General features: G+C 39.9%; 1 protein-coding gene across 1 annotated transcript in view; it reads left to right on the top strand.

Moving 5' to 3' along the window:
* The window catches only part of LOC115476372 (rap guanine nucleotide exchange factor 6-like), a 274,393-nt gene that overhangs the window by 113,182 nt on the left and 146,809 nt on the right, over positions 1–14,402 (top strand). Inside the window, 1 exon segment of the mRNA XM_030212715.1 lies at positions 8,251–8,394. Within this exon segment, the coding sequence (XP_030068575.1) occupies positions 8,251–8,394 (144 nt within the window).

The raw sequence follows: 14,402 nt of genomic DNA, 5'->3' as shown, positions 1-14,402 counted from the left end.
TGAATATTCCTTCTGACCTGCCCATTGGGGCACAAGGGGTGTTAGCAAGGGCTGTCCGTTTGTGAAACAAGTTTGAATTTTTCTACAAGTGGAGGCTGTTGTGGTTTAGGAGGTTGATTGATTGTCAAAGGCATTTGAAGTGGTCTTTTATGTGCAGAAATGGCCTGTTACAAAATGGGATTCCATAAAAGGTGTTTTTTTAATGTTTTTTTTACATAAACTACTTCAAAAATATTTTATAAAAAATTTTTATTGAAAAACTACCAAGGCTCAAATGTCATATCAAAAATATTAATTTCAAAAATACATGTCCACTTATCTTTACATACAGTGGTGATGTGTCAATCAATGTTATCAAATTCAAGACTGTCACTCAATTAGAAAATGTCCAAACAGGTATTTCAGATATTATTGAAAGAGTTTATGTAAAACCCCCACCACTACCACCACCTTTTTGGGGAATCACTTGAGCCCATGAGAGTTGGTGGCATTTATTTTATTTTTTATTTTTTATCTACCAGCTTTTGGGTTGCCTGTTACAAAATTGCCCTTGTATTATTGGTAAACATGTAGAGTCTGTATCATAAGTTTGTGTGTTGTTTGAAGAGCTTGGGAAGAGGTTTGCATTTATGAATGTATATATTTTTTTAAAATTTGAACTTCCCTGTCTAATTTTGCACACAAATATTGAAGAGGAATTTTCAAAAGGACGTCTAAGTCAGAACGCCCCAAGTGGATTTTCGTCTCAAATGTATTTTGAACAGGATACACAGTCTGTTGTGAAGTGGGATTTCAACCTGGGTGCTCTGGTTTACAGTCCACTGCAGAAGCAAGGGAGTAGCATGATCAACAGGACACTTCCAGATAAGTCCAAGGAGACGAAAGATGGTAAAGTATTCTTTAATGGTGGATAAGACTCGACATGGCACCGTGTTTTGGCGAACACCACCTGCCTCAGGAGTCTACAAGTTAAAATACGATACATAAATATAGGTCCATGGAAATGTATAAAATTATAAATAGTTTATAACTTGTACATATAACAATAAAAACATATATATTAAAAAATATATATATATCTATATATATCTATAAAAACATTAAATGAATCAAATAAGAACACACAAAACCACAAAAGCCATCCAAGGAATGTATCAAAAAGCATATTGAATTTAACATATTATGATAGGTGAGTAAACAAATGGTGCTGATCTGTTCTTGGTAAACGCCAGTTGATGGAGTTGAAGGTGAACCAAATAAAGCCTGAAATGAGTATTTCAACTTGTAGACTCCTGAGGCAGGCCATGTTCGCCGAAACACGGTGCAGTGTCAAGTCTTATCCACTATTAAAGAATATTTTACCATCTTTCAACTCCTGGGATTTGTTTGGAAGTGTCCCGTTGATCACGCTACTCCCTTGCCTCTGCATTTCTTCTCATAGCGAATCCAGTGTCTCCACTTCTGTGGCTTCCTTTGGTACAGTCCACGACACCATCCACTAGGTGGCTTCCTCATACCTGCTTCCTGCTCTGTTAGGGATGCCCATAATACCTGAAGCCTTCATAGAGCCTAGTATCCCCTTCCAGTTTTATTTTGAGGGGAGAGGGAGGGGGACAGCAACCACTGGGAGACTGACATGTCATGCCTTAATCCCTCCAGTGGACAGCTGCTCAGAGCACCTTTATGAAATATATTTGTAAGGCTGTGACATGTCTGACCAGTTTTTGGCTTTTCAGCTGATTTGCATGATTCTGCACAATTTACAAACTGTAGAGTATCTCTTTTGTTTTGATCTTGGTATCTATTGATGACCATCAGGTAGTTTTACGTTTATGCATTGTTTATTTAAAAATATTTATATTCTGCTTAGTTTATAGTGCCTAGAAGATTACAATAATAACATACATAATCAAAATAACCAAATACTTAATGTGATAAAACAGATTCACAAATCATACAAACCAATTTTGCATCATGTCACAAATAACAATTGAGAGCTAGTCCGGGCCCTTACTCAGTTCTTATGAAAATGCCTTCTCAGCTTTTAATATTTGAAAGAAGAAAACACCTCTGTTATCTGGAAGATCTTTATACCTTTCTGATCCTCAAAGAGTTCTCCATGCAGCTCTTTCATTGTGTCTGATTTGAAAGCTCAGTTCATTCTTTTAATCCATTTTATTGACTTGATAAACTATGTTTACATTTTTATTTTTACCCTTTGCCTTTATAATTACGTAGATATTTAAGTTAATTTTTCAGAGGCAGTTTTTTAAATTGACTCCTTCCTTTCTGTTCTGAGGTTGGTCACATTTTACCTAGGGGATGGTGGATTAGGAAAAAACACTTATGCGCACATGGCTGGCATTGGTAGGACTGTAGTTTTAGGATCTAGTTTGTCTAGAGATTCTGATAGTAACAGTGCTCCAATATGCAAAAGCCAGTTAATGTCCATTGGTAGCTGTGAATGTGTTCTTAGCTGAGCAAGCAACACAAATGCAAACACCAAAGCAGACTAGGAGTCCAGAAGATTCTTTATTGGAAAAGACCCAGCGTGGCCACATTTCGCCAGTATGGCTTCATAAGGGGTATTATAAAAACACTTAACAAATTAAACATACATATACAATGCAAGTATAAAAATTCAAAACATAAATAGTAATAAAATACATGCACAAAGATATGCATAACAAACTAAAAACATATTTGACAGAATAGGTTTCAGGTTAAAATCAGAGAAAGCTTAACCTCATAAAACATACGCTAATGTGCCAAACAAGTGAACCGAATCACAGGTTCGGTATCTTAAAAGCAGCAGCTGCAGTTTGCCTGATGCTGTTTAAATTGGCCAGCCGGCCCTTGCATTTCCTTGATGCACTGTCTTATGCCTGTTTTACCCACAGGTGAAGGAGCTTCATTCAGATATTCCCAGATGGGTCTCTTTCTTGCATTACTACCATGATAGGTTTTTATTTCTCTAGTTTCCTTAGTAGATCTCGCAGGTCATTGGAGGTTGCGTTCAGGAATTTTTCCTCTCGTCTTGCGAAACATGCTCGGCTGCTCCCCCTTTTTTTTTTTTCGTTTTATTCTTTTCCCTTGCTCTTGATATTTATATCCAGACTCTTCCTCCTTGCCCAGATCTCCTTCACCCCCTCAAAATTATTTTTTTGTCCTTTTAGAGAGGGAAGTAAGGGCTTAACTGTGTATGAGTGTCGCCTGCAAGGGTTGATCATGTTCTATTTCTGATCTCTGTATACTGCTATTAACAATGCTATTAACAAAATAGAATTAGGAATTTGATAACTATTTATAATGATGTGATTGAATTAGGTTCATTTAATCAATGTTTTAAGGCAATTGAAATTTTAAAATTCAATTTAAATTTTTTAAGCCTGATTATAGCTGCACATTTTAGATTGAATTTGATCCTTGAATGATGTCTTCCCCCAGTTTTGCTTCATATTTTTTTTATATGAACTGTTTTTTTTTTAATGAGGATTATAGGCCTTACTTTTCTATACCTAGTTCTTGGATTATACATTTTTGTTATTGTCTAGAGATTTCACTGGTTAATGGCATGTTAACTTAAAGGACCGGCATCTGTTATGGCAGAAATTAAATTTTTTCTCACAAAGAGAAGATTAGTGATACTTAGTGATGAAAACGCTAATGGAATTCAAACATGCGTGGGATAAACACAAAGGAATCCTGTTTAGAAGGAATGGATCCGCGGAATCTTAGCGGAGATTGGGTGGCGACACTGGTAATTGGGAAACAAAATGGGAGCTGGGCAGACTTTTACCGTCTATGCCCTGATTGTGACTGAATAGATAGGGATGGGCTGGAGTGTAAATTTGAAGGGGCTTCGTTGTTAGCTTCAGAACTTAGTACAAGAAGGAGTGGCCTAATGGTTAGAGTGGTGGACTTTGGTCCTGGGGAACTGTGTTCGATTCCCACTGCAGGCACAGGCAGTTCCTTGTGACTCTGGGCAAGTCACTTAACCCTCCATTGCCCCAGGTACAAATAAGTACCTGTATATAATATGTAAGCTGCATTGAGCCTGCTATGAGTGGGAAAGCACGGGGTAGAAATGTAACAAAAAACAGTGCTGGGCAGACTTCTACAGTCTGTGCCCTGAGAATGGCAAGGACAAATCAAACTCGGGTATACATATGAAGTATCACATACCGTGTAAAATGAGTTTATCTTGTTGGGCAGACTGGATGGACCATAAGGTCCTTATCTGCCGTCATTTACTATGTTACTTCCAGGTGAGTCCACTTCTGGAAAACATTCCTGGCACATCCTCACTCTGTAGCCTTCAGCTTTAATAAATAGGGCTAGTAGGACAGGTTTTGGATGCCTTGAGCAAGAGGAAACTGCAGTATTGACACTAGAAAATAGTTATGACTGTCATCCTACTTATAGTGGGTTTGAATATTATCCGAAGAAAAAGGTCCCGTAGCTTTAACATTCCCATTTTCATATTTTTTTCACTGCTTCTCTAAACTCTTGAAGCTTTTAAACTATAAGCTCTAACAGAGATAATAATTGTTTGCATACCTTTTGTTTTATGGTCTTTACCAAAGCAGGGCCTGTCACATACTAAATTTAAGACTGCTTGGAAGCCAATACTACCCTCAGCTTTAAACACTGGGATATAAATCCTACATTTTTATGGCCTACTGAGGAACTTTAATTGTACTTAAGCAATAGGACACATGATGAAAAGACAGGATTTATTTTCACTACCTAGAACATCTCATAGAGAAGTGACATCTGCACCAGGAGGTCTTGCCCCAGTCCACTCGAGATGTAAACCAAAGAGCATACTCTGATATTTTTAATAATAAAAAGAGAGGTTCGATAAAGAAATGTTAAATAACAAGGTGTCTTCTCATGAACTAATAAAGAGCCATTCTGTGCTCCATCTTCTCTCTCTTTAATATTTTCTTAGGGAGCCTTGGGAATTTTTATCTGCTAAATACCTTTTATGTTTGGATTCAAGCTAATTCTATTTGGCTTGCCACCCTTTTATGCTGCCTAATTATTGTGCACAAAGTTGGATTGATTTTGGGTTTAATTATTTGTCTGTTCAAACCTATATGCAAGACTCTTCAATTCATAAATACGTTTCTACTGCACAAGGCCCTCATTTAACAACTGCTAAATGCCAACTTAGTAAATAGGCTGTATTGAGAATAATGGGACTTTTATCATTTAACACATTAAACGCACGTTAGTAAATCTAACCCAGAGTTTTTAGCTGAGGCAATAGAGAATAAATGTGACTTGCCCAAGGTTACAAGTAGAGAGCTGCACGGGAACAGGGTTCGCGGGAATCCCACAGAACCCGCAGGATTCCTGTGTGGATGGAAGCAGTTCTGTGGGGTTCCTGCGTGGATGGAAGCAGTTCTGCAGGGTTCCCGTGGGGATGGAAGCAGTTCTGTGGGGTTCCCATGGAAATGTAATCTACACCTGCACACCAGCTTCTCATCTACTGAGTACCAAGTTCTTTGAGTGCTGTCTCCTCCTCCTCCTCCTCCTTGCTTTAACAGCACAAATGTGGAAAGTCTTCCATTAAGGAGGTGGTACAGACACAAATGATGATGGAATTCAAAAAGGCGTGGATGAACGTAGAGGATCTCTAATTAGAAAATGGATGTTATAAAACAACAAACCTTAAATGGCTGCATGTGTGTGGATGTGTGAAGTATGCTTAGATGGCGACTCTGGCTGTGATTAACTAGGGCCGATACCAGGTAGACTTGTATAGTCTGTGTCTAATATATGGCAATCTGGTTTAGGATGGGCTGGAAAGGGCTTAGACAGCAATTTCAGTGGCTGGAACGTAAGGACAGTGCTGGACAAATTTTTACGATCTGTGTCCTACAAATGAGAATACTCATAGACTGGAGTGGGCTTCAATGACAACTCCAGCAGTTGGAACATAAGGATAGAGCCAGATAGACTTCTATGGTCTATGTTCCAGAAACACAAAAGAAAGACCATAATCAAGTATATAATATCACACTTGTTGATTTAATCATGAATTGATAATGAGTGTGACTATTAGGCAGATTGGATGGACCATTCAGGTCTTTATTTGCTGTCACTTACTATGTTACAATTAATCCTCTTTGCTCCTGCTGGCGCGTGCATGTGATGACCTCTCAGCACACAGTGCCAGTAAATCAGAGACAAATCTTACATGTGGACACCAGAGTGTTCCAAGTTTCAGCTTCCATTCCTTCCTTGCCTACAGTGCTGTGGCTCAAATCCAGAGAGAGACTGAGGGAGCTGACTGGAATTTTCTTTTATGTTCCATTAAATTCTTACAGTGATGGGTGGGGATGGGTTAAATTCTTGTGGGGACGGGTTGGGATGGGTTAAATTTTTGTGGGGATGGATGGGAATGGGTAAGATTCCGGCAGGGATGGGTAAGATTTCTGTCCCCGTGCAACTCTCTAGTTACAAGGAGCATCAGTGAGAGAAACAGGATGTGAACCTTCTCTTCTCTGATTCTCAGTCTCCTACTCTATTCTTGATAGGGCAAATTATGATTGAACTGAATTCAAGAAGAAGTGGAAGAAAACTGCTGGGTAAACAACAACAACAACAAAACATGGAAATTGGGGGGAGGGGGGGAGAGAAAGGAGAAATATCTTACCTTTTCAGTTAAAAATCCTCATAAAGGTGCTCTCTCAAGAAATGTTTTCTTTCTTCCTGAGAAATCAAACTAAGCAAAGGAAGGATGCACTTGCTTTTTTATAGCAACAGGAAATCCTTGAAGCCAGAACAAAAATAATTATGACTTTTGTTGGAGAAGACCATGCATGGAGTTCCCTGTCCCAGAACTGGTCTTAATGTACTGCTGTACTCCCCCCCCCCCCCCCCAACCAAATTCACCACCCTTCCATCTCCCATAGTCCCCCTCGGGCCTACCATAGAAGCTTTGCTGGTCTAGTAGCTAACTAGAGCAAGAGTGATCCCCAGTTGCTCTTGCCTTTGCTGTGTCCGCTATAAACTGCCACAGATGGTCTTGGCGCCATTTTGATGGTAGACACAGCAGGGGCAGCAGCACAGAGTATCACTCTTGCCCCAGTTAGGCCACTACACTACCAGGGTTCAAGGTAGGCCTTGGGGGAGGGGATGCTGGGCCAGTTTCAGCTGAAACTGAAAAACCTGCTTTCAGTTGGCCTCGGAAGTGACTATTGCTTAGCATTGACACTGTAGGTTTCTTTTGCTGAGGGTTTCCCAAACCTGTCCTGGTGACTCCACAGTTAAGAGTTGTCAGGCTATCCTCAGTAAATATGCATTGAATAATATAAGCAAATGTATATGCATATCTGTTGCATTCATTGTGGGTATCCTAAAACTCAACTGGCTATGGAGTTCACCCTGATTGTTTTGGGGAACCCTGTATGAATATAAGAACATAAAAGTAGCCATACTGGGTCGTGTTCTTTTTAGACTTCTAGCATAAAACGGGCATTGCAGTAAATAACTTACTGTAATGGCATTTCTGTGTATGAACTGTGACTACAGGGGATTGGGGTGGGTGGATGGGGGGGGGGGGGGGGGGTTGGGGAAGACCAAGACCCTAATGGTTCATTTTCTAGATTTCAAGTTCTACAAAAAACGTGCTTCTTAAGTTGTGTTTCGGGTGTAGATGGATATAACATTTCTTTGCTTTTACATCACTGCCCTCCTACACATGTAAAATTCGACTTTTGCCTTGAGTAGGAAGCACTGCTGCTTTAATTGTGCTGAAAATTTTAGAGCAAACCCATTGAGGGTAGATTTTTTTTTTAAACACTTTAAATGTGCTGTCATGGAGAGAATGAGTTTTCTGCCAAAAAGAAAGAAATGGTGTGCTGTTAGAAAAAATATCAGCTGGCAAGGGGGAAAGAAAAGGAAAAGGTTAACATTAAATAATTTGTTTAAGCATTTGACCTATAAAGTGAGGTTTGTTGCTGGCAAGTGATTTTCCCATGAGGGGCATGCATACTTTTTTTTTTTTGCTGTTTCCTGGAAGGAAATGGCTTCTAACTCATTGTAATAACGTTGTTTCAGAAGACGTAAGCAGTGTGTGAGACTTCGGAAGCTCGCACACATTTTCTTCTTAGGGGGACTGAGTTGATTTGAGTCGCCAACCTGCATGTTTTCCTAATGAGCCTGTTCAGGTTTCATAGACTCTCATTGCTATGGAAGAACTGGATGTTTAATCAGGATCTTGAACGTGCATTCCAGGTGGAAAACTCCAGAGAGCATGACGAGAAGGCCTTGCACAGGGACACCACTCTCAGGCAGTCTCGCCGCAGATTTAGGAAAATCAACGAGAGGGGAGAGCGCCAGACCATCACAGACGACGTGGACAGCAGCAATTACCTCTCGGTAAGTGCCGCTTCTGTGGGAGGGGAGACAGGTTTGCCTGTTTTTCTGTGGCGCTCAACCCTGGCCATTTTCAGGAGGGATTAAAAAGGCAGAATTATATTTAAATCCACCTTTACAGTCCTACAGTTTTCAACTTTTGTTCCACTTAGTGCTATACTGTTATAAATATTAAGTGTTTGGGCATAATAGCCCACAAGCAGCAGATGGGGCTTTTGAGCTGCCGTGTTTGTGTCTCTGGAAGAGAGGAGCGAGAGAGGAGACATGATAGAGACATTTAAATATCTCAAGGGCATTTATATACAGGAAGAGAGCCTTTTTCAACTGGAGGAGAACTCTGGAATGAGGGGGCATATGATGAAGTTAAGAGGGAGTAGGCTTAGGTCATATGGCCTTTATCTGCCATCATGTTTCTATGTCTCTATTAACAGCAGGGGCATAGGTGGGGCCACGGGAGCCTGGGCCAGTGCAAATTTTGTCCAGGCCCCTAGTTTGGCTGGCGGGGGTCCCCAGCCCCCACCAGCCGACGCCTTCTTCAGCGCCGGTCTAGAAGGCTTCGACTGGTGGGGGTTGGGGACCCCCGCCAGCAAAGATATTTGTTTTTGAGGGGGGAGCGGCGAGGTGGTGAGGGGGGCGAGGTGGCGGGGCGGCAGACTAAAATGTGCTCCCAACCTCGGGCTCTGGCCCCCTCCCACCGCGAGATCTGGCTACGCCCCTGATTAACAGTTTCTTAGAATTTTATTTTCTTGTAATACTTCAGCTATTTTTGGGGTCAGATAGGGTTGGGGTGGGTTTCTTGATCTTATCCAAACTCATAAACTGTGCAAGTTGGTTGATCTGTGAAATGGTCAAGAAATTGTTTGTGGAAATGACTAGTGATGATAAGGTTTTCCAACCTGGCCAGAAAACAGCTACATCACCCTGACTGGAATTGTGAAATATGGTCCCTCAGGTGGTTGTTATAACTAGTACTATTACACTTGTTATTTTAACCTCTGCCCCACCTGTTGCACTCTTACTTCCAGTGGGTGCAACAGAATAGTATGAAGAAAAGATTTTAAAGTTTTATGTGTTAATTTAATCTTATAGATGTGCACGTCTTTTACTGTTTTCAACCCTGACTCTCCCTTTGGTGGAAAGTTGTTCCTCGTGTTTCTGCTTATTGAGACGACAGATGACAGCATTGTCTTTCTTGTTAATGTGTCTTCGGCTGAGTCTCTGGGTGACACTGTGTTCACCATATTTTGCTGGTGCTCTGGGAGGAGGTAGAAATTCAGCATTAAACTCTCAGGTGATGTGGGTGTTGCAGATCTAAGTGTCGGCATCAGAATCCAGAAATTGTCAGAGATGATGGATGTTTCCAGAAATGTTCTTATCTGAGTAGACTTCAGCAAAATGTATAGCAGGGGTGCTAACAGTGTTGGTGACTTGTGTGTGTTAGAGAATGACACAGGGATGAGGACAAACGGTTAACTACAGGGACAGAGCCCACGGGGATGAGACGGGGACAAACTTTGTCCCTGTGTCATTCTCTAAAAGCCTAAGACTAGCCTTAAACCGGCTGTTCCAACTAAATGGAACAGCATCTATAAAATGCAAGTATCAATATGTAAAAACTTAAAACAACTTAGACAACTGAATTCAATGATAACAAAAACTGCAGAAGTTGCTTTTGGATTTAAATGAAGCACCGTTAAATTACATCGTTTGTGTCTTGTCTGCCTTTGATGTGGCAACAACAGTCTTGTCTGCTAATCGAACATAAGCTTTGCCATACTGGGACAGACTGAAGGTCCAATATCCTTTTCCAGCAGTGGCCAATCCAGGTCACCTTATTGTATTTAGCTTGTTCTTGGTTATTTTACTGTTGTTATACTTTTAACAAAATTGTAAGTTTTATGTTACTTGTACCTGCTGTACACCGCCTTGGGTGAATCTCTTCATAAAGGTGGTTAATAAATCTAAATAAATAAAATAAACAATTACCTGGCAAGATCCCAGAACAGTAAAACAGATTTTATGTTGCTTATCCTAGAAATAAGCAATGGATTTTCCCAAGTCCACCTTAATAATGCCTTATGGACGTTTCTTTTAGGAAATCATCCAAACCTTTTTTTTTTTAATTATTTATTTATCCATTTCTTTCAATAATTACAAGCAAAAATACTTGCACAGAAAAGAGAAATTAATACAAAAAGGTTAAAGGAAACATATAATTCAAAGAAAATATTAATTGTTATTCTTAATTCTCATAAGTCCTCATTTGGGATCCCAAGATGACGTTATGGAGAGTTTGCGGATAAAGATCTTAAGAAAAAAAAAAGATCATTTAAATAATATAATAACTGGACATGTGACGGTTTATTCATATTAGAGCTTCTAAGTGTCTTTAGTTCCTTCTTGTCTTGCTGTAACAAATGATAACAACTGAGAGGGTTCGTAAAAAACAAATTTCTGTGACCGGTAACCGACCAAACATTTGCACGGGTACTTAAGGAAAAATGTACCACCTACTTGAAGTGTCTGTTGTCGAAGTTGAAGAAATTGCTGACGCCGTTTCTGTGTGTCTCTCGACACATCGGGAAAAATTCGGACTTTTAATCCTTTAAACAAGTTATCTTTCTTTTGGAAAAAAAGTCTCAATATCCAAATTTTATCATAAGGCAAAGCTACTGTAGCTACCAAAGTAGCTGTTGTTAATTGTTCCAAGTCTGTCATCTCGAGTAAAGCAGAGACATCTATTGGTTGATTATCCTGAGGTGTTTTCTTATTATCTCCTTTAGTAGGGAGATAGTAAACTTGTTCAAAGGGGGGGATATTTTCTTCCCCTATCCCTAGTATCTCTTTTAAGTAGTTTTTTAACATTTCTCGAGGTGATATTAATTTTTGAACAGGAAAATTAATGAAGCGCAGATTTTTGCTTCTTGAATAATTTTCAAAATTTTCAGATTTTCTTCTTAGATACAGCAAATCTTTAAGCATGGTATTTTGGATTTGGACTGAGTTTTGTAAGTCATTTTCTTGCTTCTTCACTTGTTTATCCAAAGTTTCCAATTTATTCTCAGTTTCTCTCGAATTTCTTTTCAAATTAGTTATTTCTTCCGAAATTACTCTAATTTGAGGACAAATATTCTTTGCAAAGTCAGCAACTAGAATCCATAAACTTTCTAAAGTCACTTCACTCGGTTTTACTAAAGAAAAAGAAGTAAGTTTGGTCGGTACCTGAGATTGAATTAATTGTCTGTCCTTCTCCTGATCCGTCAGCAAGACTTCCCCCGATTTTGTTCCTTCTGATGGTCCCGGAGGAATTAATATTCTCTCCTCTTCGCTTTCCACATCAATCTGGGCCTCCCGACCTCGAGCTTCAGAAATCTCCGAGCTCGAGGACGCCGCAATGGGAGAGCTAGCGCCTAGTGGCTGCGGGGGCGGGGCTCGGGTGTCGGGGCTAAGAGAAACTTCCAGCCCATAGCTCCTCTCCGAATCTCCCCTTGTATCGGGTGAAGCAAGCAGGCCGCCTTCCGACATCGACATTTCCGTGGCCCGCTGCAAAAAAGGTAAAATAGATTCTGGGCGACGCTGGGGGGCAGCGGCAGCGGCCCGACCTCTGCGTTTAGGCATTTTTCCCCGCGGGATAAGAGCGGGCTCACACACGTCCAAACATTGCGGCGGCCATCTTGGAATCCAGATGTGCATCCAAACCTTTTTTTAAAGCCTGCTAAGCTAACTGCTTTGTACCACATTCTCTGGCAATGAATTCCAGAGTTTAAAGACACATTGAGTGAAGAAATATTTTCTCTGGTTTGTTTTAAATTTACTACTTAGTAGTTACATTGTGTGCTCCTTAGTCCTAGCATTTTTGGAAGGAGTAAACAGGCAATTCACCTCCTACCATCTGCAGTGTCCTTCCATTGTGTGCCCAGTTGCGCAAGCATCTTACTGTTCCTGCAACAGATTCATCCATTGACACTTATTCATCCACTACACAGTGTTGGTTTTCTTCTACACTCACGTCTGAAAGACAATTCAGTTATCTTCCCAAATGATGTAAAAACACAGGCAACCGAATCTTTGAGAAGGTTATACCAAAACTAGATTGAAATGTGTTGTCTATTATACCTTGTGAAAAGGGTGGGGGGGGGGGGGAGGAGAAAAACATTTTAATAATTAGGACTTTCATAAGGCGGATCCCAAATGGATTAATGTTTAAACTTATGTTGACACTTCTCAGGATTGTCTTACTTTTTGACTAATCCTGGTGCGATGCCCTTCCATGACCTTTGATGTCATCCATGGGCATTAGGCTCACTTTGCAGTGATATCATTGACGTGGTGTGAAGAAAACGCAACCCTGAGGGGTTTCCTTTGACTTGTCATGAAATCTAAGTGGTCCCTTGAGTATTTGTGTAGTGTCTGCTTCTGCACGCTCATGGCAGAACAAAAGATAAATGTTGCTATGTTCTCTGTATTCTGTAGTGCATAAGTTAGTTTTAAAGGTGCATTTTGACTTGTGGCTATAGTTTGGAGTAAAGTGCGTTTGTAAGATGTTAGAGCTGAAACACTACATAGCATAGTTGACAGGAACAATTGGTACCCTTCTGCAGCTTTGGCAGTAAATTTGAGAGACTGAGATCATACTCTACATTCCTTGGCTTAGGCGTGAGGTTCACTACTTGATGTCCACTATAGTATATATGTTGACGACATACAAACTTTCTTCCCGTTTGATTATTCTGTCTTTGGACAATAAAACAATGGTGTGAAAGCTTTTACTTCAATCACAGCGTTTTTTTTTTTTTTTTTGAGAGACTGTTCCCAGAATCTTGCTTTCTATGTTTTTACAAACACACCAGCCTGGTTTAGTTTGAGGTGACCTATTGCCCCTGACACAGCCATTTTTATACTGGCGAAACATGGCCATGTCGGGCATTTTATGTTGAATACCTGGGAGCTTTAAATCTACAAATGAAAACATTGTTTTTTTACAAGGGCTGCCTCATTGTTTTGTTGTCCATTTTGGATTTGGCGAACCAACTGCCTTGTTGCTTTCTTATTCCATCCTTGTGCTTGATGTTCTGTAATCGGAGGATAGAATCAATGTTGGTGGTTGGTTGACCACTATTAAACTTCAGTATCAAAAAAGGGGGGAAGTTCAAACTACTTATTGAAGAATACTAATAAAAAAACAAAGGTTTGAACTTATAATGCTGTATAATGAATTTCCCACTCCATCCCACAAATTTCACAATGGAAATAGTACACTAATACTTAGTAAACAGAACCTTAAACTTCCCAGTGGTGTTGATTTTGATACTGTATAGTGGACTTCCTACCTGTCCCTTGTTTTGATTAGAATAGAGGTTTTTTTGAATCACCCTTAAGGTGGAGCTTTTGCGGGCGATTCTTTTTTCCTTTTTCCATGATCAATAAGAACCAATGATATTACCCTGTTTCCTTTGAAAAGTAGTGGATTTGCTAGTACTTTTGGTACTTCCCCCTACTGGGAAGTTTGAGGTTCTGTTTGCTAAGTATTAGTGTGCTATTTCCATTGTGAAATTAGTGGGACGGAGTGGGAAATTCATTATACAGCATTATAGATTCAAACCTTTTTTTTTTATCACTATTAAACTTGCCATTAACATAGCAAGACTGAAGGTAATTGCAAAACTCGGTATGCATGACTTGCCGTCCAAGACTGATCTTTGTGGGGTAGATGTCCTGGTCTCATAGCTTTAGTAACAGTAGTTTTCTGTCTTTTAAATCACATATATACACTCAATTATGATGGTCTTTTTATCTTTTTAAACTATAGATGCTTATTAGGCTTATTAGCCCACCTCTTCAATGTCGCTTTTGGCACCTAACCATTGTACCTCTATCCAGGATATCTAGACTGCCCCCAATTTGATTGACTGCACTTTTTTGTCCTTTAGATTGTAAGCTCCTTTGAGCTTACTAGATTGTACAGTGCTGCGTAACCCTGGTAGCTCTTTAGAAATGTTAAATAGTAGTAG

This window comes from Microcaecilia unicolor, chromosome 8 (genome assembly GCF_901765095.1).
Source record: "Microcaecilia unicolor chromosome 8, aMicUni1.1, whole genome shotgun sequence".
NCBI classification, from domain to species: Eukaryota; Metazoa; Chordata; class Amphibia; order Gymnophiona; family Siphonopidae; genus Microcaecilia; species Microcaecilia unicolor.
Note: the sequence above shows the minus strand (reverse complement) of the source record. Positions and strands in the feature narration are given on the sequence as shown.